The sequence below is a fragment of the Limanda limanda genome, chromosome 14 (genome assembly GCF_963576545.1).
Source record: "Limanda limanda chromosome 14, fLimLim1.1, whole genome shotgun sequence".
Taxonomy (NCBI): Eukaryota; Metazoa; Chordata; class Actinopteri; order Pleuronectiformes; family Pleuronectidae; genus Limanda; species Limanda limanda.
Genome location: NC_083649.1, coordinates 21,166,970 through 21,192,032, shown reverse-complemented (window position 1 = coordinate 21,192,032; position 25,063 = coordinate 21,166,970). Strand labels below are relative to the sequence as shown.

General features: G+C 40.9%; 2 protein-coding genes across 2 annotated transcripts in view; one reads left to right on the top strand and one right to left on the bottom strand.

The window, feature by feature from the left end:
• Positions 1-3,040: 3,040 nt before the first annotated feature.
• On the bottom strand, positions 3,041-12,628 carry LOC133019010 (scavenger receptor cysteine-rich domain-containing group B protein). The gene is made up of 11 exons (XM_061085348.1): positions 12,472-12,628; positions 11,659-11,691; positions 9,157-9,195; positions 8,354-8,656; positions 8,188-8,256; positions 5,624-5,938; positions 4,955-5,023; positions 4,646-4,714; positions 4,197-4,511; positions 3,440-3,532; positions 3,041-3,357 (listed from the first exon to the last, which is right to left on the bottom strand). The coding sequence occupies exons 1-11, from the start codon at positions 12,605-12,607 to the stop codon at positions 3,041-3,043; spliced, it is 1,758 nt and encodes a 585-aa protein (XP_060941331.1). The 5' UTR covers positions 12,608-12,628.
• Positions 12,629-21,162: 8,534 nt separating this feature from the next.
• The window catches only part of LOC133019504 (RIMS-binding protein 2-like), a 62,763-nt gene continuing 58,862 nt past the window's right edge, over positions 21,163-25,063 (top strand). Inside the window, exons 1-2 of the mRNA XM_061086013.1 lie at positions 21,163-21,325; positions 22,997-23,978. Coding sequence (XP_060941996.1) covers positions 23,157-23,978 — 822 coding nt within the window. The 5' untranslated portion in view covers positions 21,163-21,325; positions 22,997-23,156. The remainder of the gene's footprint in view (positions 21,326-22,996; positions 23,979-25,063) is intronic.

Here is a 25,063-nt window from a genome sequence, read left to right as displayed (position 1 = left end):
TATTTTCTCCAGCAGAGGGATCAGCTCAGTGAAGATCTCCTCACTGTCCTCCACTGCTTTATCAGCAGAGCCATTGACGGCCTCCTCCTCCTGTTGAAGCAGCTTCACTTCTGTGTCCTGGACTCTCTGCTGGATTATTTGTCTCCTCAGCCCGAGCTGTCTCTGCCTCTCAGTCCTTTCTGCTGCAGCTGACACTGTGTCGTGGTCTTTATGTTCATCCATAGAGCAGCGATAACAGATACACTGCTGATCAGTGCGGCAGAACATCTTCATCACCTCGTCGTGTTTTTTTATTTCTACAGCTCATTTGAGCTGTATATCGAAAGCAGCCAATAGCATCAAAGTTTCAAACATGTCACCTCCTGTAGCCAGCAAGTGGCGGTGTAATGATGAGTCAATATTGATATGGATCTGATCAGGGCAGGACTGTGTGAATGAGGTTTGAGGCTGAAAGATCAATGCACAGGAGTTATAATAAATCCCTTTTTTTGGCGAATAATCAAAATGTCACGCCACGGTCACACCGTGTGATGAAATCATATATACCGAGGTAGTTTATATCTCCATCTTGTTGAGATGACATTCACAGAAGTTGAAGTTGATCTAATGAAAGCCCAAGGACAAGTTCATCAGACTGACTTGTTTGTCATGAAAAGACAAATGTCCCTGTCGATTTTTGTACATGTCGGCCAATCTTAGTGCCGGGGCTTCACTTAAGGGGGCGCTAGTCAGTTACTTTGCCACTCCCATTCCTTAAAACCATCTGAATTTCTTCAGGGGGGGGGGGCTGTTAATACACACACGTAGTTTGAGGGAGATGGACCCATGAACACGGAAGTTACAGCAATTTCGTGTTTCATGGCAAGTTGATGAACTTTAATGCCACGCCATTAATAATCCGCATGACGAAAAGTCACAGTATCAATGTCTTGAGATCCATTTGACACAGTTTGACATGGTTTCGCAAAGTGGATGAGGAGGAATACCTCCAGGTGTAAGACGTTCCAAAACAAAACATTTCCTGTTGCCACCAGGGGGCGCTGTGATTTTCAGTCACAATTTCTGTGTAGATGTGATCAGGTCGCGACTCTTGTCTTATGTGTCTAGTTTGGACTCAGTTGCACCAAATATGCCTGAGATACAGAAGCTTGTGTTTTGATGGCGTGTAATCAAACTTTGACACAGCGCCACGGTCACATGATAGGACAAAAAGTTAAAATTCGAGTAAGATTAGATCTCCATCTTGTTTTGATGACACTCATCTAAATTTTAAGTTGATCTGATGAAAGCCCTACGACAAGTACTTCAAAGTAAAAATGCGGAATATGGCCAAAATGGCCACTAAATCCAAATGGTGGGCTTCCTGTTGCGTTGTTTGTATGACTGGTCACGATACACCTGTGTTCCGATTTTGGTGAAGATCGGTTATGTGGAAACCTAGGGGCTGCGTTCCAGGTGGCGCTGTTGAGCTTTTTTGCTACGCCCTTTTCAAAATACTCCAGAATACGTTCATTCTCTAGCCTGGGTGCCAGACGAACTTAGCCCCGCCCACAACATTTTTTGGTCGGGAAGTTCGGTCTGGTGTCGCTCCATTGGGGAGAAATTATGCTCCGAACAGAAGCTGTTCGGACCAATCACATTGTCAGGGCGAGCTTTATACGATGATGGACAGATGATCAACCACAGATATGTGATCAGCAGTTAAGTAATCAACTACGTCATCAAACAGCGCTTGGGTTGACTTTGTTTTCCACAAACATGTCTGTCGCTGGAGAGCTGAGATGTTTAGATGCTGCCATTGAGTCTGTTTTAGAAGACATCAATAGCGCATTAATTTTGAAAGAGGAACAGAGAAACGCGATCAAGGCATGGCGATGCAACTCGGCGTGCACGACGAGGTGGACATTATTTTTTCATCGATAAAACCATTGCATGTTCGCTATGTGGCAGAAGGTTTCCCTGATCGAGGTTGCCCTGAACGCAGCACAGCGAGGACGTTAGCAGCTGGAGGCAGCAGCCCGGAGCTAGCCGCCGCTGCTCGGCTTCATGTCCGCACACGGACTGTCAGTCCACGGGAAGGGAACCCGGACAGACCCGGGTCTGGGTGAGGAGTTCCGAAAGTGAGGGCGTGACAACAACCGGACTTAGAGGTCGAGAGCCGTCAAATCGAGCTAGCTCTCAGCGGCTAGCTGCTCCCTCAGCGGGGCTTAGGAGTACAGCAGCGCTTATTTAAAAGTGTAACCATTGAACTGATCCCATTTAACTGCCACAAGAGTTGTTCATCTTGTAATTAAGACCTCAATGAGGAAACACGCTGTGTTGTTTTTTTATGGTAAGAGAAAGTCTTGACTGTCTGAATTAGTAAATAACTCACAATGTCGCTAAACATACGTCACATACTACGTTGCTCTGATTGGTTGTAGGTCTATCCAGTTGAGCGAAGATGCATTTTTTTCCCTTGTTCGGTTGAAACACGCCCCATAATCACAGCCCAATGGAGCGGTCTCAGACTCATATTCTGACTAGAATTGAGTCTGACAACGTCAGGCTATTCATTCTCACCACTTTCTAATTTACTGCAAACTTTAGAAGATTTTTGAGCTTGTTGAATCCCTCAAAAAGCCCATTCTTTCATCAGGAGAAAATTAATAATAAAAATCATTACAATTTCAATAGGGCCTCCGACCATTCTGTGCTCGAGCCCTAATAAAATGGATGTACATGTTTAGTACATTGATAATAGCAGTTATTGACTAAAACTCTCCTGTAAATAAAGGCAAAAAAAGAGACAGGCATTTACATTTTTTAAGTTTCCCTTGTTTATCAAATAAAAAACTGTGTACACTGTATTTTATATCATATATTTATTTATAAAGTGCTTAATAGGCATAGATAGTAATAATATATAATCATGTTGGGGGTGGTGGAGTATTCCTTCAGCAACGCGATAGCTGTTATTTACATTATATATACAAGTCCCATGTTGGTGACTCAACCTACTCCTACCCATGGTGGAAATGGGAGTGTGGTTCAGTGGAAATCACGACATCGAGCAGGTGGCGCCAGCATCTTCAGTGTGATCACAGTTGTGCACTTCCCAGGATATATGGGAGCACTGCTGCAGAGACGCCTCTTCACCTGTGCACTTCAGATTGTCCAGCAGGATTGTTCCAGCCCCGGGCCCAAAGAAAGCCTCTCCCCGGGCTGCCACAGCCTCTCCACAGCCCAGCTGGCGACACACGACCTGAGCGTCAGGGAGGTCCCAAGCATCATCACATACCGTACCCCAGGTTGAATTGAAGTACATCTCCACCCGACCTTCACACCTGTGCTGGCCACCCACCAGTCTCACCAGTCCTTCAAAAAGCAAAGGAGAGTCACATCCAGTCTAGGATTAACCCAGTCTAGAAGAAATTGTTTGAAAATATATTTGACCCACCTTCAAAGGGCTGTGTCGTGGTGATGGTGGCTGGGGGTTCTGTCGCTCCAAAGTCACGTTGAAGACCGCTGATGAAGTCAAAAGCTACAAAAGCTAGGAGAAGAAGAGAGAAAGTAGATCAAAAACTCTGATCCTTTTGAGTCCTGGGCCTACTCAGGAAATATCAGATCTCAAACGCATTAGCAAAGCTCTTTTATAATTACTCCACTGATCAATATAGGAAGCCTCTTGTCTGGTTCCCATGAGGACAGACGCACTGCACTTTGCAGAGACATGTGTTTTTGTAATGGTCTTAATGCTTACAGCCATCATTGTCACACAGAAGTATACGTTATGTCCTTTCCTAATTCTAATAACCTGCTAAAGGCAGAATTACTCTAGAGCACTGCTTAAAACTGCTGCATTAAAATACAAATGTACAACCATATCTTCCTTTTGACCTGAAGCCAAAGATGTGCCATCTAAGGAAAGGGGAGTTGTGTATGTGATTTAGCCTCAAAGAATTGAGATGTGACACTGATGTGCCCTGACTCATTTACAGAATTTTTTTTTTATATTCTCTGAGTTGTCTCCTCCTCAGAGTACCACAGTTATGTATTTCAACCGCCCAGCTCAGCAGGGCAGGCTCAGACAACTGGGTGAGTAGGAAATATGATCTTGTAGTGGAACTGATGACCGATGATGAATGCTTTTCAGATTAAAGAGTATCATTGTTTATGTTGCACACGTCATTAAGCTGCTCAGAGTCAGGTCTTACGTAGACAGATAACACTAGCGTCCTCATGATGACCACAGTTGTGTTGACCCCAGCCCAGGTGGAAGCATTGGGTGAGATCCGGTTCAAAGCCAGAACATTCCACGTTGTCCAGAAGGATCAGACCTTTGCCGTAGCCAAAGAAGGCCTTGGGCTTGGCGGCGATGGCAGGGCCACAGCCGAGCTGCCTACATACCACTTGGGCATTGGCCATATTCCAGTCATCGTCACACACCGTTCCCCAAACACTTTTGTACCTGACCTCGACGCGACCCTGGCAGCTATTGTTTCCATTCGACACACGGATGGCTGGTTTGCCTGCAGGAATAAACATCACTTCAAATTTTAGAATATGTTCTCTCTAGTAAAAAAAAGTATATTATGAACAGACTAAAGCATTATATATAATAATATTTATTTTTGTTAACAAAGCAGATGTTGAGTTTCCGTACCTATTGTCTGGGCAGTTGTGGTAACAGTTGTCGTAGTTGGTGTGTCAGTGGCTGGAATAGTTTGTGTAACTGGAGGAGAAAATTAATACAAGACAAAATTACTTTATTAGTCTTGATCTGTGTATAAAGATTATTGAGGGGTTATCTGTCGCACACTTTCACCACCATGTTTTGCAGCACTGTGGTGCTACACAATGAAACACAATTGAGGGAGAAATGGCTCACCCTGTTGGTCATTTTGTAAAAGTGCAGATTTTTTCAACCAGTGGAAAAAATACAGCTACACCTCTGTGCAGTATTATTGTATACCTTCAGTGTTGAACGTTCTCCAGTGCAGTCTCGGGTTTTGTGTCACCACAGGAGCCTCAGAGGTTAATCCTGAAGTGGATAACAATGGAAATTAAACAGTTTCATATGCAGCACAATTTCTAAGATTTTCTTATGAAATCAAATTTCTTGAAATTTCTATTAATACTATTGCTGCAAAAACATAAATTACTAACTCTTCTGTTCTAACTGTTACTAACTTATTCTCTAAATATTGTCAAGTTTATGCATGGCTCTAAGTATTGAAATGTCCCTTTGATCAAGAATCAAATTTGGTGATCGCCTGACTGTTCTCTAATAGCGACACTACTAGTTTCACACTTGTGTTTCTAAGGGAAATATCCCAACAACTGCATCAGTGTTTAGTTTAAAGTGCAAGTAGATGTAGTGCGGCCTGTTGAGAGTTAACTTGCTCCTGTTTTTGTCGATTATATTGTATTGTAATGATTTAGATTTTTATGATAATGATGATGATGATGATGATGATGATGATGATGATGATGATGATGATGATGATGATGATGATGATGATGATGATGATGATGATGATGATGATGATGATGATGATGATGATAATGATTATGATTATTGTTGATGTTGTTAATCCTGGTTTATTGTTCATCATATTCTATGACTATGGGAGCAGCGTACCAGTGCAGGTGACTCCAGCGTCCTCATGATGGCCACAGTTGTGTTGTCCCCAGCCCAGCCTTTTGCATTTAGACAGGTCTGACTCGTAGCCAAAGCAGTTGACATTGTCCAGAAGAATCAGGCCGGTACCGTAACCAAAGTAGGAGTTGCTGTGAGCGTAGAGTTGCACACCACAGCCCAACTGTCTACACACCACCATGGCATTATTTATGTTCCAGTCATCATCACACACTGTCCCCCAGTTTCCCTGGAAGTAGACCTCGACCCGTCCTTGACACTCGTGGTCTCCATTCACCAATCGGACGGTGCCATCTCCTACACCAAGAGGGAAAAGGAGGGATTTAAAGAGACTGATGTTAAGCACATTTCTCTCTACTACATTTTTAGACTCAAACAAATCTATGTTAATGTCAAATTTGGTGATTCTGAAGTAACAAAAACTGTAGCTGTAGCTTGTGTGTGAGTGGAAGACAGAGGATATGACTAAGAAACACTGATACAGAGAATGGAGAAGGGCGTGGGACTACACAACACATACTTGGCTCCATAATTAAAAAAGACAGTGTTAAGGTGAACATCTGATATTGTACTAGCACAGATGTTGTCACCTTATGCGTCACCACAGACAAAACATACCTTTAGAAGAGACAATAGAAATTCTCATGTGACCATCAGTTAAGGAAGTCATTAATATGGAAAGCTTCACACATTCCCAGTGGGTTTCACCAAACATCTAGCGAGATGCATCACTTGTTTACTAAATACGCTCCTCTCAGGGGTAAAGGGGAAAAAAACAAGAGTGCAAATACAACAAAGCAAATCCAGCAAACAATAAGGATGGCCTGGAACTCAAGACGCACAGTGTGTTTACTAGTTACTCCCAAAACGTATAAAAGATACTTTCCACTGAGCTGAAAAGGCTTTGATGCAGTGTAACATTTCGTAACAGTTTTTGCCCTCTTCAACTCAACTTTTTTTGTCTCTTAAATAAAGCTAGATATTGAATAAACCTTACTGTGTGTGATTGTTCCACAAGGCTTGCTGCATTTTGAAATCACCCTGACAAAATAAGCCACCGTTCATTATTTAATGAAAATGAAATTGTCCTTGTATTTTGTGCTAGAATCTGGCGTGCCACCTGTGAGCAATTTTTTTAGGGATATGCGCGCGTTTGATTTTGAACTTGGAGCATAAAAAAACTATTTAATCAAACTGTCCTGGCATTTAATTCCTCTGAATATACAATATAGTTTTCTTTAGTGTCAAAAAAGAGGTATATGCATTTTCTAATTTGCGTTGGAAAGAGTTGAACACAAAAGTAATGCTCTGATCTTATTTAGCACAGGAACAATTCTGTCTTTATGCTTTCAGTTTAATAAGCCTGGTGGTATGATTCCAATGTCTCAGAGCAGGTAGACAAATTGTTTACTTGTTTTAACTGTTGATTAATGTTATTAAGCATTGTGATTTGCAGAGAGCAAATTTGATACTGGGTCAAAGGTTTATAGACCGGCCAAAACAGATTTTTTTTACCACTAGGAGGCAGTGGAAACAAAAAGAAGAAAAATCACTGACACCTTTTGTGTGAATGTTGCTGCTATGTTAGCAAACAGTTGCATATTAGCGTTCAGAGTGTTTCTGGTCACCTGATGAATGACATCCAGAAAAGTTTAGGTTTTGATTTGGTCACCTATTCCTCATTAAAGGAAATATCTGGATCTTTAACAGCGTATGGTCAACTTTGGCTAAACACTACTAAGTTTGTGTGTGAAAATGTATCAACTCTGCTGGCGCCTGGCGTCCACACTACTCTGGAGTTTCAGAGCCTCTTAATCAGGGAATTTTGGAGAAGCAGAAACTGAGATTTCTGGAAAGTATAACATAGACACTCAAATCCACTTGCTGATTGGATGTTTATGTCATGATGTATCCTTCGCTGATTCATCAGGGTCCTGTCACATGACCACTTTCCGTAATGATACAACTGGCATTAACCATGGCAACCAGTGTAGAATGCAACATGGATTATTGAATTACATGCGTTGATGACCATGTTGTCTTTGCTAATAGCAGTTGTGCTGTTGAATTCTGCATTTTTCAATGATACAACTGCTTACATGTGTAGTAGATGAGGAATTATTCAAACTTCTCTTTCTGCAACTAAAAACAATATGCTTCCTGCGTTCATATCGGCACGTGAATGCCCAGTGTGAGAGAGGTCAGGTGATGTGTTCGTTGCTGCAGCATAGTACATATTCAGAGCTTAAAACTGCCAAAAATGACAATATGGGAGCAGTGAGAGTGAACTGAACAAATTGTTTTTGAGTTTTGATCATTTGCTTTTATGCTTAAAAAAAAGACTAACCCATTGGGATAACTCTTCTGCCATTTGTGTTTTATTTTTATTTTATCCTCACTTGTAATATGGTATGACATGCTGTATGAGACTCACTGTCAAGGTACTTGTTTGAAAAAAAGTTCGAAAAAAAAACAAAACTCATCCATCACTCTGATATTCAAAGCGGAAGCCCAGTCTTATTTAGATTAAAGCAGAGGGCACTTACCTGAACCAAATTTGTCCCAGGGTGGTGTGACAGGACCCCCAAAGCCTTTTGCCCCCACCACTGCTGGTTCTGGCAGCAACAAAAAATAAAAAAGAAGATGCAGTAAATTAACTGAAATGGACTTCTACACTGTCTCAGCTAAACAAAAAGTGTATGACATCCCTACCTCTGCAGGTGACACCCACATCCTCATAGTGGTAACAGTTGTGAATGCCCCAGCCCAGACTTCCGCACTGGCTGAGGTCTGCTTCATATCCTCTGCAGTCCACGTTGTCCAGCGCTATGAGCCCCAAGCCTTGTCCAAATCTGGAGCTGCTGCCCATCTCCACGGCCACCCCGCAGTCCAGCTGCCTACACACCACGTTAGCGTCCACCATGTCCCAGTCGTCGTCACACACTGTGCCCCACTCGCCGAAGGACAGCACCTCCACTCTGCCCTCACACCTGTTGCGTCCATTCACCAGTTGCACTTTGAAGACACGAGCAGGCAAAATCTGTCAGAGCCTCTCTCTTTCTGATTCATTTTGCTCAACAAAACTGCAATTTATGTCTTTGAGTGAGGTGAGGAGGTTCAGGTTGTGTGGTTAAGATCTTTGGCATTTGGAACAGAAAATGACAGACTAGTAAGCTCTTATGTAATGATAGCAAATAGCAAGAAATACATCCCTCTGAAATGAGTCTACTCCTACCAGGTTAAGCCACACAATAAGCCACATGACTCCTTGGAATTGAGAGAGGTGGATGCAGGAGGATGGGATGTTGCATAGCAAATAAGTGGGGATTATGGAAATGGAGAGCTGGGAAAGTGACCTTGTTAAAAAAGCCCCAGGCACTGATCTACCTCCTTTACTCTCTTTCACTGACATACAGCCTGCTACTGATCCTTTCTGTGACCTGGATGCAGACATGTTTTCGACTGATCGCGTGTGTCTGGGCAGCGGGAGTTTTTCCTATAGAGCTTGTTCCTACCTTGAAACGATGTCTTCTCTGAGCTTTGCACGCCATTGGCTGAATCAAGAGGGAGGAGGGGATATGGGAGAAAGGGAGAGAGAGAGAGTATGGCCAAATTATTTGTTGAAAGGAGGATCTTGGCCTTCTATAGTTACTGTACTCTATATCTACTATATCTATTTTCCTGTAACACTAGACGCAGAGCGAAGCCACAACAAGGGCCTGTTCAGACTGTTCACTTCACCAGTTACAACAGAACATGCTAACTTGTTCCTTTTAATTTTAGGCCATGTAAGCAGCAAGGAAAGGGAGGGAACATGAAGAACTATTTATAATTCCACAAACATCTGTCTGTATTTGAAGCACATATCTCAAAAACTATTGTTGATGGTCCAAGGAAGTGCAGTGTTTAATTCAGTGTGCCTTAAGTCTATGGACCGAGTTAACATGTCTTCTTCTATGTCCTCGGATAAACTGGATGGCAATTTGTCTTCCATGTAAAAGCACAACGTTGCTTGACACATCTCTAATATAGCCGACATGCAAAATAGGAAAACACAACACCAGTTAATTTAATTATTCAAACGAATATATTACCCACACTAGTGAACAGTAATAAAGCTAATTCTGTTTCCTATGTCAAAAACATTGACTAAAAGTCTTCATTGCAGATAAACCAGGTAGGATAAACACAACGTTTTATAACTTCACTCTGCACCATTGACTGTTTATAAAAATCTGTGCACAAAAACAATAAAAAGTGACAGTATATTGTAGAAATGTTTGATGGTTAGGGTTAGGCTTAGGGTTAGAACTCACTAATGACAAGGGATAATTCTGAAGTAGGTCCAGGGCATCAACAAAAGGACAAGCAAACAGGCAGGTTCAGAGCGAACAATGCACTATAGAGCTACTAAATTTGATAATTCCTAACTTCCCCTCTAAACCTCCATCATCTGGTCATACATTTGTATGACCAATTACGCACATAATTAGCATGACAATCCCAATCCAAATGGAATTAGATGCTTTCATTCAAAACATATATGAATCAAATACATGTTTGAGATTTGATTGTTTAAACCACATGTGGCCCGCGAATGAATTATATGTGGCCCGCATGATAAAATCTATTTACTATTAGAGCTGGCCCGCCGGCAGTGTTTTGCAAGTTCTCAATACAAAATAAGTACTGACAATTCCTGAGGGTCAGTGAACACATCGGGATGGGGCACGTGACAGTTCTAGACCAATAGCAGGCTCTCATTGGCTGACGAGTGGGCGGGTCAATGGTGAATGACAGATCCCACAATGCACTGCCCGTGTGTCGGCACGTCAATCACGGTCCCGCGACCGCGCAGCTCGCAGTCTGTATCACATATCACTTGTGTCAACTTTCAACTATCCCGCTCCCCAAAAATGGCAAAACGAAAGGTGGCATTTGAAAACAGGAGCTTTCAAGACAGGTGGGAGGAACAGTATATGATCGCGGATGTAAAGGGTGGATCCGAGAAAAGATGAAGGAGGAAAAAAGTGAGGAAAAAAGTGAGTTGACAGCTTATCACTGCATCATACACCAGGAGTCTTTGTGTTGCAAAGCCTTGAAAACGAACATGTGATGAGCATCATAACATTAGCGGTTAACTTAATCAGAGCCAAAGGTTTAAATCACCGCCAGTTCAAGTCTTTTCTGAAAGCTCCGAAATACAACGTGTCTGTGTGACATCACGAGCCACCCGAATGCGCTCAACCTGCAGCTTCAGGGGCGGGGGGGGCGGGGCCGTGTCATCACTGACATGTACTCTACAGTGAGGGCTTTAAAACCAAGTCAATTATTTTTGTCTGTTGTTTGCCTGTAGAAAATGTTTTCAGTGGAAATTACTCTGGAAATACTGCAGATAAAGCCAGAAAGCAATTAATGAAACTGATTTTATTACTTTTATATTTATTTATGTATTATTTATTATTTGTTTTCATTTATTTCATAATTAATGTTGTTTTATCGGCAATACTCTATAGGCCTTGTTAGTTCCAGGTTCAATATGTGCACTAAGGTTCTTTCAATAAGTTTTCAATAAACGTTGAACCCATGTGGCCCTCGACTTGAAGCAATTTTTTGATTTTGGCCCACTGCCTATTTGAGTTTGACACCCCTGGTTTAAACGCAACACATTTTTTCCCAAGATGTCATACTGGAAGTTGTTTTTGAGCCTCTAAAGAGGACATCCCAGCGCCTGAAGACAAATATCTCAGGTTTCAACAGCTCACAAAGACACCAGGGGGATTTTTTTTCAATGATCACATCCAATGTGGGTCAATTCACAGGCTTCTCCAAATTGTTTGTGCCACTGGAACATGTGAAGTGTATACATACAAAAAGCTATCGCTTTTTTAAACCCAGGTGATGTTGATACACCTATTGCCAGTTTCACATGCAGTTTCCGCTCAAGTTTATATTCTGGAAAGACATTGTTCCTATTTTAAAAAGAATCTGTGAAGTCAGTATCAAATGTCACTTACTGGATACAGCACGCTTGCTTATTTTCACATCCCCTGAAATTAGAAGACAAAAAAAACGTTAGTCAGACCCATATTTGGATAGCTGCTGGCTCTGTGAAGAGATATAACCACTGAGCTGATGTCAGCACATCTGGATAAATGTCTCTCTCTATATGTTGATCCAGAAATGTCCAGTGAGTGGAATTGATCCTGGCGCCTTCAAAGTAACCGCAGGGGTTTCAGCTAGCCATCACTGGTAAACACAGGCCAGACAGTAACTGTGGACACAAAGGCAGTGATCTACAGGGAGTTCGATTCCAGGTACAGCCGGTTCTAAACCATTATTAACGCCTCCAACGTGTTGATGCGCTGACACACAAGGAATCGTCTCATATGTCACATTGTGTCTCAGTTCATAACAGTAGTCACCGTTTTCCCTCAAAGTATATTTAGTCCATTGACTGGATTTACCTGGGAAATGTTGATGGGTCTAATTCAAAAAGTCTTGTATAAAAAACAAGGGCACAGGAGATAGTGAATGAAATAGTACCTCGATAATCACCTTCAATCTTTGTGTAACACACCTTTGGTCCTAGGCCAATTAATAGAAAATGACTATATACTTTAATAAGCTAATATACTCGTGACTTGCCTTTTAAGAACTTGAGACAAGTGCAATGAACTTTTAAGGCCATTTGCTTTCTATATGTATATATATATATATATATATATATATGTCTCTTAAATGATAAAAATACAATGAAAAATCACTTCTCCCCTGATCACTTTAAATCACAGCCAGTATTTGGATTAGATGTGAGCCCACCCACTCACCGAGTCGCAGCAGCACACTGACGGCCACCAAGATCAGGGATCCCAGCAGAGTTACCAGGAGCCAGACGGCCGGGTTCCAGCACCTACACTCGCTCTCCACCACACGCTGGCTTCGCATGGCTGCTGGACTGACCATCTGCCTGCAACACACACCGTCACACACTGTCATCCGGCTCCTCAAAGTCCTCACACACTTCTAAAAGAAGTAGTAGACCAGAATGCACTACTACTTCAAAGCAATCACTATTTGTGTCCTGTTTCAGAGTAGCCTAATTATAGTATTGGATTGTTTTCGCTGATGGAGCCTGCAGCTATTGTTATTGTGCTGTAGTCAGTATTGATGGTGAAATCTGGGGCCAGGCTTTGGGAAATGTGTACCTCAAAACCCTTTTTTTTATGTCGTGTTCATCATTCCAGATTAAGTTGTTTGGATGTTCTCAAGGCATACAAGCACTTCTGGGAGCAAACCCGGAACATGTGATAAAGAGTTGTTGCCTGTGTTTCCCCAGACATGAGGATGTGCTACAAACTAGTTGTGCTATTGCCAATAAAACAGCAGGAACACGGAGTCCAGTTTCATTGGTGTTTTGAAAACACAAAATGGCTGCCGTGCACTGACCTGGCCGCGGATAACAGAGTCTGCAACAAGAGGGTCAGGGTGGAGTCTGCTACACTGAGAGTTCTAGAGCTGAGGAAGGTTAACGTTCAAGCTGGCAAGCATCATCAACAGCTGGGGGAGGCTTGTGTTACAGACAGAGGCCGGCTCCTTTCTTTGTGCTTTTCAAGGGGATTTTCCTCCAGACAGAGAATATTGGGATTCACAGTCAATCACTCAATAATCAGTGGTAGATAGGAATATACCAGACACTCAATACCCTGCATTCTGTACCACTGAGAAACTGGGATGAAGGACATTTACATTATACTGCAAATGGATACAAAATTATTGTAATGTTTAAGAAAAGGTAAGTGTTAGGATGTAATTCAAAATGTGGTATTTTTAACATGTTTTACCCAAAATACAACCAGTAGAGTATTATACACTGAAAAAGAAATGTTAAACCAACATAAAATATACTTCAATTGGTAAAACACCATCACCTAAATGTCTTCAACTTCAAATCAAAAGTTATATTAACACAATTGCTGACTTAAATTCAAAAGGACTTATTTCATTTTTGTTTTACCCAAAGAGGTCATTTTATTTTTTTAGTGCAGACCACATACTTTTTACGTAAATTCATTTATTAATTAATTTGAATTTTTGAATTGAATTGTGGGCGGAAAGTGGGGGACATTGCAATTACCTCTTAAAAATCTTATACTTTCTTTTTGCATAAATGTCCCAGAAATTAATTGGGGAGGGTTACTAATCATATTGCTGCTAAGAGACCATTCTGTGTTGTTCAGCCTTGTGTTGTTTGTCTCTTCACTCGTGCAGAATTCCCCCTGACCTTACACAGGAATGTGTATTAGGGGATGATGAGGGGAGAATTTGATATTGGCCCCTCGAGATAGTGGACATTCCGAGCCCAGGGGGCACAAAAAGACATTTCTGCTTTCTGTGGTCCCCATCGTCAGGCATAAACTGCTGCTTCCTGCAATCTGTCACTAGAACCCTCCAAAACGCTTAGGCACCTGATGACACTGACTGCAGGGGCGCCTCTCGTATCCTTGGTGAGCAGGAGGCAGGAGGAGTAGGGGGTGGAGTAGTGTTAAAATATTGACCCAAGAGTGTACAAAAAATGATCTCCAGTGCTTGGAGGTAAAGTTAACACACTGTCACCCTTTTGGGACATTGGTACCATGACAACAGTCAACGCAACAACTCTTTAGTTTTCATCCAGGCCCGTTTTCACCTGACTGTTTCATTGTCATAGGTGCAGCACACAGGGGCCAACAGTCCACAGAGAACTAATTGTGCATCAAATTGGGAGGTGGGGATCTTAACACCAGCACAGCGCTCCAGAACCACGGCTGTCTCAGTTGCGGGCCGCACCAACAAACCACTCGAAACTCTGGGACAAATGGCTCAGTTATTAGGGTTGAAAGAGAATCTATTCCCCAATGTTATGTTTTTCAATACTCCATTCATGGAAGGATGTAGCGCATATCCGCTGGGGAATAATGTTGCCTTTTGTGTCGTCTCCGCCTCCCCTCCCTTCTCACTTCCCTGCACTGAGAAATAGCTAAGAGCTAAGCCTCACGGAAAATACCCCTTAATGTCTGGGATAAACCAGAAAATAACACTGTCAGTGTCTTAAATGGAGAGAATCCTGATCCATTTAAACAGAGAATCAATAGATATGTCAGCATTTGTGTCTGACTGTAGTTTTTTATTGGTTCTCTCCTTTTTGCAATTTATTCTTGTAAAATGTGACAAAATATAACATAAAATAATGGAAATGACCCTCATTAATATCATTGATTAAACAGTTCATAGAATATGGGTATTATATATACACTTGTGAATTTGAGCTAAAAATATATTAGGTATATAAAGGCTATACATCTTAATTAAGTTCTGTCCGAGAGGTTGAACGTTTTCACATTGAAATAAAGTTAAATTTCTAAACTAAACAGCTTTAGTGTTTTAAATTACAAATCTGTTATTTGTCACAGTTTCATCAACATTTAAATTGTTGTTGAATAAAGCAAACAAATGTGCAAATCAATATTTTATCAAATGAAATAATATACATACCTGTTATGAAGTATTTCTCTTCTGCCAGAATAAAAAATTATAAAAAAACAATTGTAAACTTGTTTCCTTCTTCCAGAATAAGCACAAAAAAATTGTCCTTGGAGCTTGAATAGCAGGCAGCTTAATTCCACAAGTCACTCAAAAACCACAGATACTTTGTGTAGAAAGGTGGCAGGAAATTCAGTGCATGCAATGATGCATGTGTCTGGTCTTTCATCTCCTTATAACCAAGCTTCACTATAAGTACCTGGCTTCAGTGACAAAGATTACGTAAAACACTGAATACCACAGCATTGTTTGGTACTATTTTAACGCCCTGTATCTGTCTATACTTAAAAAGAAGCTGCGGGAGGGGCAAAAACAAAAAGACAAAGACAATGAAAGCCAACCCTTTCCTGGTAACCCTGCATCTCCAGTTTCAGGTAGAGCTCACAGAAGGTGCGGTCCTGCTCATCTCTGCACACACTCACTCACAGAGGGAGACGAGGCTGTGGCTTAGGTCCTGTGTGTGTGTGTGTGTGAGTGTGTGTGTGTGTGCCTGTGTGTGTGTGTGCGTGCGTGCGTGCGTGCGTGACACTTTTCCACACGGAAGACAATGAAAGTTATGAAGTTCTCGGAGAACAGAAGCTCTCTTAAAATGTTTAAGATTTGAATAATCCTCCACTCTTCAATTAATCCCACAAAAATGCTGATGACTGGCAAATAATATTCGAACGAGCACTCGCTAAGTTCCAAACAAACATCTTGATTGGGTGCTTAAAAATGCAGTTTTAAACAAGTTTTCGTTATGATATTTTTCATAAGACATAGTTGAGCTTAGAGTGGGGTTATTGACCTTTAAAAACATCCACAATCTTTTTATCAACAAAATAAACTAAATACTGTCTTTACGATAATTCAACATGTACAGTACATCCCTTGAAAGAAATACTGTTTCTTCACATCAACTTCTATTTCCAAGAATTCTTGCACTCTCTCTCATTTATTTTGTTGCTTAAAGTAGCTTAATGTTTGTCAGTGTGTTTATACTCAAGGCATACAACATTATCTATACTTCTGCAATCTCATGTCATCCAACATGGAAAAGTCCGGGGCCTCTTTAGATTGTGCCGCCGACTCACAGCGATTACTTCCTCACACTAATCCTTCCTGAGCTGCGGAGAAACGAGCGGGCTGTCTGTGGCAATTGTCACGGTTCTCCAGGACCAATTCAGGGCTCTCTTCTGCAATGTCACCCGCAACAGTGGTCGAGTCAAAATATGGGGGATTCTGTTACACCGAGCAAGTTTTCTGAACCTCCAGGATACGATTAAGAAAACACAACAGCTCAATGACAAAGCGGCCGATCTGCTAAACTCTGTTTTTTGCCCTTAAAGCGTGAATTGCTTTTTTGTGTTTGCAAGGCAAGGCACATTTATTTGTATAACACATTATCATATGCAGGGGTCATTCAGTGGGCTGCACAGAAATAAAAGAAGCATCAAAGTATGGATCAGAACCTTAAACAGGTAATTCATGATGTACAGGTTCATGTGATTAAGTGAAGGCACTAGAAAATTGAGAAGTTTAAATTTATTTTTAAAGCAGTTTGGGGCAGATTATATATCTACAGCTGTGAATGGTACTAGCACTGGGAAGCATAGTTTCAAAATGCCATTTGAACCTATCACAACTCCAGGCACCATAGCTGATCAACTCCTACAGAGGAAATTGAGGATATGGCCAAAGGGAGCATATAGATGTTAAAACGGAGGGATCCAAGAATTGATCCCAGTGGGATTATTGTGGCTTTTTGTTATTCATGAGTGCCAATAGAAACAAAACAACCCCTGACTTCTAAGTAGGTCATGCACCAATTGAGAACTGTTCCAGATTTCAATCCAGTTCAATCAGAGCCTCATATTTTGTGACAAACAGTATTGAAAGCTCTCCTAAGGCAATACCTGGATAGTTATTCATGTGAATGTCATCTAGTACCTCTATCAGAGCAGATTCAGTTCTATGATATCGACAAAAAACTGTTTGGAGTCTTTCATAGTCACCGTATGTGTTCAGTTACTGATTGGTTTGGTTAAAAGCGACTTTCTCAACATGCTAATTCAATGGAAAGGTTGTTCCCATTCATAGGCGCTATTGCACCATTTGCATTTCCTCCAAAGAAAAAGTGCTTATATTCAATGTTAGGAAGGTGGGAGGTTGGGAATATATGAAAATGTATAATCACACTAAGACACAACTAAAGAGTGTGTATCACTGAGTAAAATAGCTATAACATGGCATTAGTATAGAAGGTAGCCACAAGTCAATACTCTCTGTAAATTTTAAATCTTTACACCTGTATTGAATGATTTTTGGTAAATAACAATACAATCTGCTGAAAGGGGCTAACATGCACCATAGAACTAGGGAAAGCTGAAGATGGGCGACTATTTTCTTCTTTACCAGTGTCAAAGCTTATTGAAACCACAGTGAACAGAGAGTCTGCAATTATTTATTTTGAATCAAACAAAGCAGCACACAATCAAAGTGAACTTTCTTACCCAGTTTGTGACATTGTGTGATGGAATATTCAAGTGTTACTGGACTCTTCCAAACACATATTCTAAGTGGTCCCACCTGTACTAAGACATACAATGACGTGGAGATGGTAAGTGATGATTAGCTGCAGTACAAACCTCACCTGTCTGATTGAGGTCTGTGACTGTCCCTCAAAAGGCCTCCTGCTTTTCATGTGCTTTGTGAAGAATCTGTAAAGACCTGTCCAGGGATGAGCTGACCTGTCATCCCCTCGACCCACAAATGATGAAGAGAATAGATGATGGAAGGACAAAGAAGTTGCAAAAGTGAACATAGGCAACTGGACTTGCTTGTGTTTCTTGTTAAGTTGCCATTGTCCATACATATACATATACATTTAAACATACAAATAGCCTACACATACACATATGCACATACTGTACATGTTCACATAAATACATATACACATATGCATACACATACACATGTACAAGTACACAAAAGCATAAGAATACACACATACACGTAGGAAATACGTTAACATATCCATTTGAATTTCTAACTAGAGCTCCCATTAGGCAATAACACAATTCTGGTAATAGAGAGCTGATGATTTGTTGACATCATATGTTGTTCATGTCATCGGAGTCTATTTTATGTAACGCTGAAGGTGCACAGAGGTTGTGTATTCATATAGATCACCTATATACACATATATGTCCCAGAGTCCAGGCCATGGGCTATCTAAATGCCTTTGTTGTGAAAGATACAAGAGTCTTGAATTCAGAACTTGACACAAGTAGTGCAACATGACATCCTGACACCTTTATTGAGGACTATTCTATTTGGGTCACAAAGACAGGTGGTATTCGATCACTCAGGTGTTGAAAACTGTGACAGGGTTTATCAATGACATTCACAAAAGCAAAATGACAAAGAGGCAGATATCCTTAGGTATATCCTTAACATGCCGTTTTTAATAAATATAATAAGCTCAAGGTTATGGAGTATGTAACAGAAGCATGTTTTACTTTGACAAACATGTCAGATCAAGTTTATATAGTACACATATTTCATAGACTAAGCTGACTGCTTTTAGTTATTTCAATTCTCATATATATTCAGAATATTGTGGCATATAAATAATTAATTTGAAGTACTGACGTGTGCATGACACAACACAAATGGACACAAATGACACTTTAAAATCGGAAGTGATCCACTGAAACTACAGAACGTTGAACATCTTATATATTCCTCTCTGCTTTAGATGATGGTGACATTTCATACATGCGTGCTTCAGCTGCCACTCTGAAACTGTTGTAGACTTTTACTTTGCTGCTTTTAAATTTATACTGGTGATAACTACTAATACTCATCATTGTGAGTTATCTGCCAAGGTTGGATGTCTCTCTCTCTCTCTCAGTTAGATGAGAAACACACTTTTCTTGGACTTTTACCCTCCTACACCACCTCACTGCTGTATTTTAATGTGTAATGTGATCAAACACAGTTTTATTCCAGGGATTAATATAATAAACAACCAAAACATCAACTTGTTTTTATCCTTAGGGATATTTGGGTTATTAATCTCATCTTATTTTACCTTCAGTAGTTCTTGTTTAAATTGACTCATCAAATTGATTGTTGTTGTTGTAAATATTCCTGAGGAATTTATTTTTGCTTTTGCTTTGGCTATTTAGCAAAAATTTCTTCTTCGTGTTTTCTTGGAGTTTTGGAATGTTTTGTTTATCCTCTGTACTTGACATTACCGTAACTAAGGTCTCTGCCATGTATTCCTGAGTTAAAGATTAAGTTATTATCATAGACAGAAGACTTTTCAGGGCATTTTCTCTTCCCAACAGTCGACCACACGGTAGCAGATAGAGATGGAAATGAGCGAGGGAGCGGCCCAAGGACACCCTGATAACAGAGAGTGGTATGTTAGATCTCTCTCTTTCTGTCTCTCTCCCCCTCACAATGAACACAGGCCGCTAGAGATGCTTTCAGCCGATGCACTTGCAGCACTGATGAGGGTGAGAAAAAACAAATAGAAAAGCAAGAGGCAAGGTGAATTTCTGTTTAATGTTTGCAGGAAACACAAGAGCAAAAACTAAGAGAGAAAAGTAAATATGTTTTAAGAAGGTGTACTGAGTACATGCCCCCCTGTGGTCAGACATACTGTGTCCTTCCCTCTGGGATGGCTTTTGGCAGAGTGAACAGGGATGTACATACCTTTGAGGATTTATACATTTCAATATCATTGCCTTTGCCAAACAAAGATCCCTCAGAAAGAATTCCTCAAGGTCTCAGGGGTCATTAATACACTGCATGACACAAGTGGTGTTTTGTTTATGTTTCCACACACACTACAGTCATTCTCTGTCATCAAACACACCGCTGACAGGTGACACTGCACTGAAAAAATTATAAAGGTAAGAGATGACATAATAAATCATCCAGTTGAGTGTGTTAATATTGAAATCTATGGTGAGATTGGACATTTTCACTAACATAACATGAAAAACAGGAAAGATACGTGTGAATTTATACTTGTAACAGACTCTTAATAAGTGACATTAACATTAATGTTAATGACACTATCTATCTATCTATCTATCTATCTATCTATCTATCTATCTATCTATCTATCTATCTATCTATCTATCTATCTATCTATTATCAATTTCTTTGTGTTCAATTTGCATGACTTCTACTGATGTTCCTTTGTTTTATAAAAATGTTAGTCTATAATGCACTGTTAATTCCCCAGTTTTTAGAGTAATAAATTATTATTTCACTGTAATGTTTTGCAGCCATTTTCTCAATCATTTCTCTCAGAGTACATGAATATAATGGTTTCCTAGGATGGAGTTCATCTCCAGGGATCATTATAAATAAACTGATCTGTTAATCAAAACACGACACAACACTCCAGTGGCTCAGGAGCATTAGGAGAATGTTTCACTTTCACAATTTAAGTTTTGTAAGGTATTTTTTCAAGATGAGTCAAAGTCCTTCAACAACCTCTCAGATCACAGTTTAAATATATTTCAACATAAAGCCTCCACACAACTGGTCAACTCTGCACTTTCACCTTGTCACCACCCGTAGTCGCCCGTCTCACACAAGTTGGTTGTACTCAATGATGATGTTGCCTTCAGGAACTGTCGGTAATATTGTAATCGTTAGTAAAAAGCACTTGAACAACTCCAAATAATCTGTCAAATGAATGCAACAGCAAATCATGGACATTTGGAGTTTAGAGACATACAAAAAAATGATTTAGAAGGAATGGTGAGGACGGTTGGGGCAAAAATGACTGAAATAGTCGATTGGAAACCACCACACATAGGCTATATTGAGCCATTGAAACGTGTCGCGTTGTTATGTGCTGAGACCAGTGTAAGTGAACGCAGCACCCTGACCAGCGGAGTGACGGCGGACACAGTGCGAGACTCAGCAGACACATAAACAAACTGGCTGCATGGCTTCAGGGACTTTTAACCACACGCCCCCGCTGTCTCCGTGTCACCACATGGACACTGTTAATGGAGACACAAGAAACCTGGGCTCAAAGTGAAGGACTCCATTGATAAGAAGTGCCACATAAGAGTGGAGTCCTGCTGAGAGGTGAGTGTAATGCTGGGAAACTTCACGGCGAGCTAACCGCGGCTAACGGGAACCTAGTTAGCTCGTCAGGACTTGTTGGGTCGTGTTGTTAAAATAGCGTCAGCTGGTGTAGCATCGCCCATTGCGGCCTGTGGCAGTCTGCCGGAGTTCAAGTTGGTAATTAGCCATTAACAGCAGGAGGGTCCACCCTCTGTGTAACAAGAGCCGGGTGTGGGGACCGCCGAGTAGAGCTACTGAGGGTAGAAGTGATGAAAGTTAACGGTTCACCTGTTGCATCCTCAGCTGGAGGTCAGACCCCTGCACCTAAACATGGCCTCCATTAACACTGGGTCGTATTATGGTCGCATGTGTGTAATGGTGATTAGTTCTGTCACTCATCATCATGCGATAAAGCTATGAAACACCTATAAACACAGTCATGTCGAGGTGTCCATGTAAGCAGTTAAATTGATTAAGTTTAAGTTTGGACTTGGACACTGATATGGTTTCTGCAGTTTATCTTTTCCATTTTATTTAGAGTATCACATTTATTCTGTGTTTAATATCCTTTCTTTCATAATTCAAAATCATTTTTTCCATAATTTCTTTCTGCATCCTCCTCCCAACAGAGTGAGGAGATCATCACTTGTACATGTGCATCTCTAAACTTTACATTAGCGTGAAAAAGTTCAATGTTTTTCATCCGTTTTTTTAACAATGTAAAATTTGTATTTATTCTAGACTTATTACACGTAAATTAAAATGTTTCAAGTATTTTTTTATTTTATTTGATAAAAACGGCCTACAGTTCAATGAAAGTATCTTAAAATATGAGGATAATTTTTGGTAAATTACTATTCATACAGTGTAAATACCGTGTATCTCTCGGTCTGGTTCAGTACATTCAACCACAATCATGGGTTAGACCGCTGACTTGACTGCATGTCCAGAGGGTAAGCCACAGAAGGTCACTACAGAAAGGATTGGCTGCTAGCAGAGGGTTATGTCAAAGCATATTCAATGAAATTGGAATGGATAGGCAGAAACTGTAATGAGAAAAGGTGGCCCAGCAGCATGGATGACCACAGCCTTGAGATGATTGTCAACCAAAGCCCATTCAAGAACTTGGGAGAGCTTTTAGGAGTAGACTGAGGCTGGAGTCAATGCATCCAGAGCCACCACGCACAGATGTCTTCAGGAAATGAGCTAGTGTCAATAGAGACAATGTCAGAAGCCTCTTACCTGGGCTGAGGCCATTGCTCAGTGGTCCAAAGTCCTCTTTTCATTTGGAAATCAACGTCCCAAAGTCAGGTGAAAAGGTAGAAAGGCCCAGATTCCAAGTTAATTGAAGTCCAGGGGGCAGTCCTACCATGACATTTTTTAGCACTACATGCCCTTTACTGCTGACATGCTTAATGGACATGCCAATAATTTAATTTAGATTTCCATGAGCTGTAAGTCATAATAATCTAAATTAAAACAAAAAAGGCTTGAAATATTTCACTATACATGTGATGAATATATGAAGGTTTCCCTTTTTGAAAATATAATTTAAATATATACTTTCCAAGATATTATAATTTTTTTAGATGGATCTTTCACCAAACTAGAAGCACTGTATTTTTTGTCAGTGCACTAAAACAATAACACCTGCCAATTTCTTTCAAACCCTCCACTGTCTCATCTTTCCAGTGTGGCCTGTGACCTGGTGTGATAACTGCATGCTGCATGGCTGTGATAACCATGCATCCATCACCCACCTGCACTCCCTCTCAGGTCTGATGCACAGGCCCTTCTTTAGAAACCAATGTGTCCTGCCTCTCCTTGCATGTTGTGCTGTGAATGAGGCATCATGAGGAAAGACAGGGATAACCCTTTGGCACTCTCATCCAAGAAATACTGCCAGAGTCAGGCAGACTATGGGCGAGAGCTGGAGAGGCTCCGTGCTGAATTGGAGACGGAGAAGAGCCAGACGCAGCGGGTCCGCGGGCACCTCAGTGTGGAGCTAAGGCGCCTGCGAGAAGAAGCAGAGAGGGAACAGAAGAGGGCCGTGAGGGAGCTGACAGCAAAGCGTGGGACCCAAAAGGACTTGCATTCTGACAGACGCAGGGGTTTGGTGGCTATAGAGGTGAACAATAAACCTACTGAACGATGCAGTAAGGATGAGCCGTCAGGGAAAGACGCTTTTCGTTTAAGCAAAGGAGAAACCTATAGAAAGCTGGAGCTGTTGCTGCTGACACTGTATGAGGAGATAAATGGTGAGCAGGCAGTCTGTAAATGGCATCAGCGGCAGGACATTGAGCTAGAAAAAGCCATCTTCCTCTGCCACCTGCTAGAGACCCACGGACGACCGTTGCAGGGGAGACAGAGAGAAGGACACCCCAGTGACATTTTTGACAGTCTCTCAAGAAAGCCTACTCAGGAAGACGGCGATAAATCCTGTCAGAGACTACAGGGATCTCAGAGTGCATATCACTCATCGAAGAAGAGCATCAAAGAAGGCAGAGACTTGTGTGAATCTGACCCCAGCACCGCTGCTACAGTCGTGGACACCTGTCGGAGCGCCTCTCTGAAAATTACTCACCCTCACAACACTCCCCATGCCGGATGGGACGACCAGCCCCCCTCCTGCACTGAGTCCTGGCCCTCCAAATGCATGGAGAGAAACATGGAGGTAAGATATTTCATATTTACATATTCCTCAAAACATGCTCACTGGTGGTTGAATATATATTGAAAATATACAGTATTTTAGAAGAAATTGTGGTATATACCACATATATATAGATTGACACTCAGACATACCATAAAATGCCAAATAATATGTAGCGATATTGCTTTTTCACTGTACTTTTTATAAACTATAGTATATTGTACATGTTTTGATTGGACAGGATTTTAGGTCAAATATATCCCCATGAACCCCACTACATTTCACTTCTTGAATTGAAGTCACTTGGCTGGATTGTTAGACATTGTATTTATATGAAAAATCCAAGCTACTAAAGATGCTGCAGACATAGTGGCTGGTGTGGAAGAATAAGGGGACAAGACCTTAATGGAAACATATCTTTCAGTTTATTGCTTATATTTAAAGGAAAACAATACTTTATTATTTCTTTTTTTTTCTTGAAGGCTTCCTATTGACTTGCAAACAAAAAAATTACTATTACATTTTTTGTAGCTCAACAACATATATTTGTGTCATCCCTCCTTAAAAGAATTGCATGTGGATTTAAACGAAACACATCCAATATTGTGAAGACCACAGATAATATCCCCCTGCTCAAACTAAGGAGGAGTTTGTTGTTTTCTCAGTTTCTAATTATATACAGACAGGAGAACCAAACACTGGTTGGCTGTGCAGACTGATTTGGTTTTGTGTAAAAACCCCTCTGTGAATTTCTGTTGTTGTCAGTGTTGTGGCGGTGAGTCATGTGGGATGTGAGCAGAGAGTAGGGGTTATGTGCTGGTGCATCAATTCTGTTTTAAGAGTGGGAGAAGTGGGTCAATGTGCTCCTGTCTCCTAAATTTTGGATCAAGTTTTCATTGGGAGGAAAATTAATAATGAAAATGAAAATGAATAATTCATCAAAGTAATGCAATCAGCAAAGCCTACTTGCCCAGCCTCATTTTTGTTTTGTGTGTCTTTCACATCACTAAGAAAGCATCACCTTTTGTTGTATGGATAATAAAGCAGATAGATAATATCTAATATCTCTCTCTCTCTCAAACATTATATATATAGTTTGTGTATAT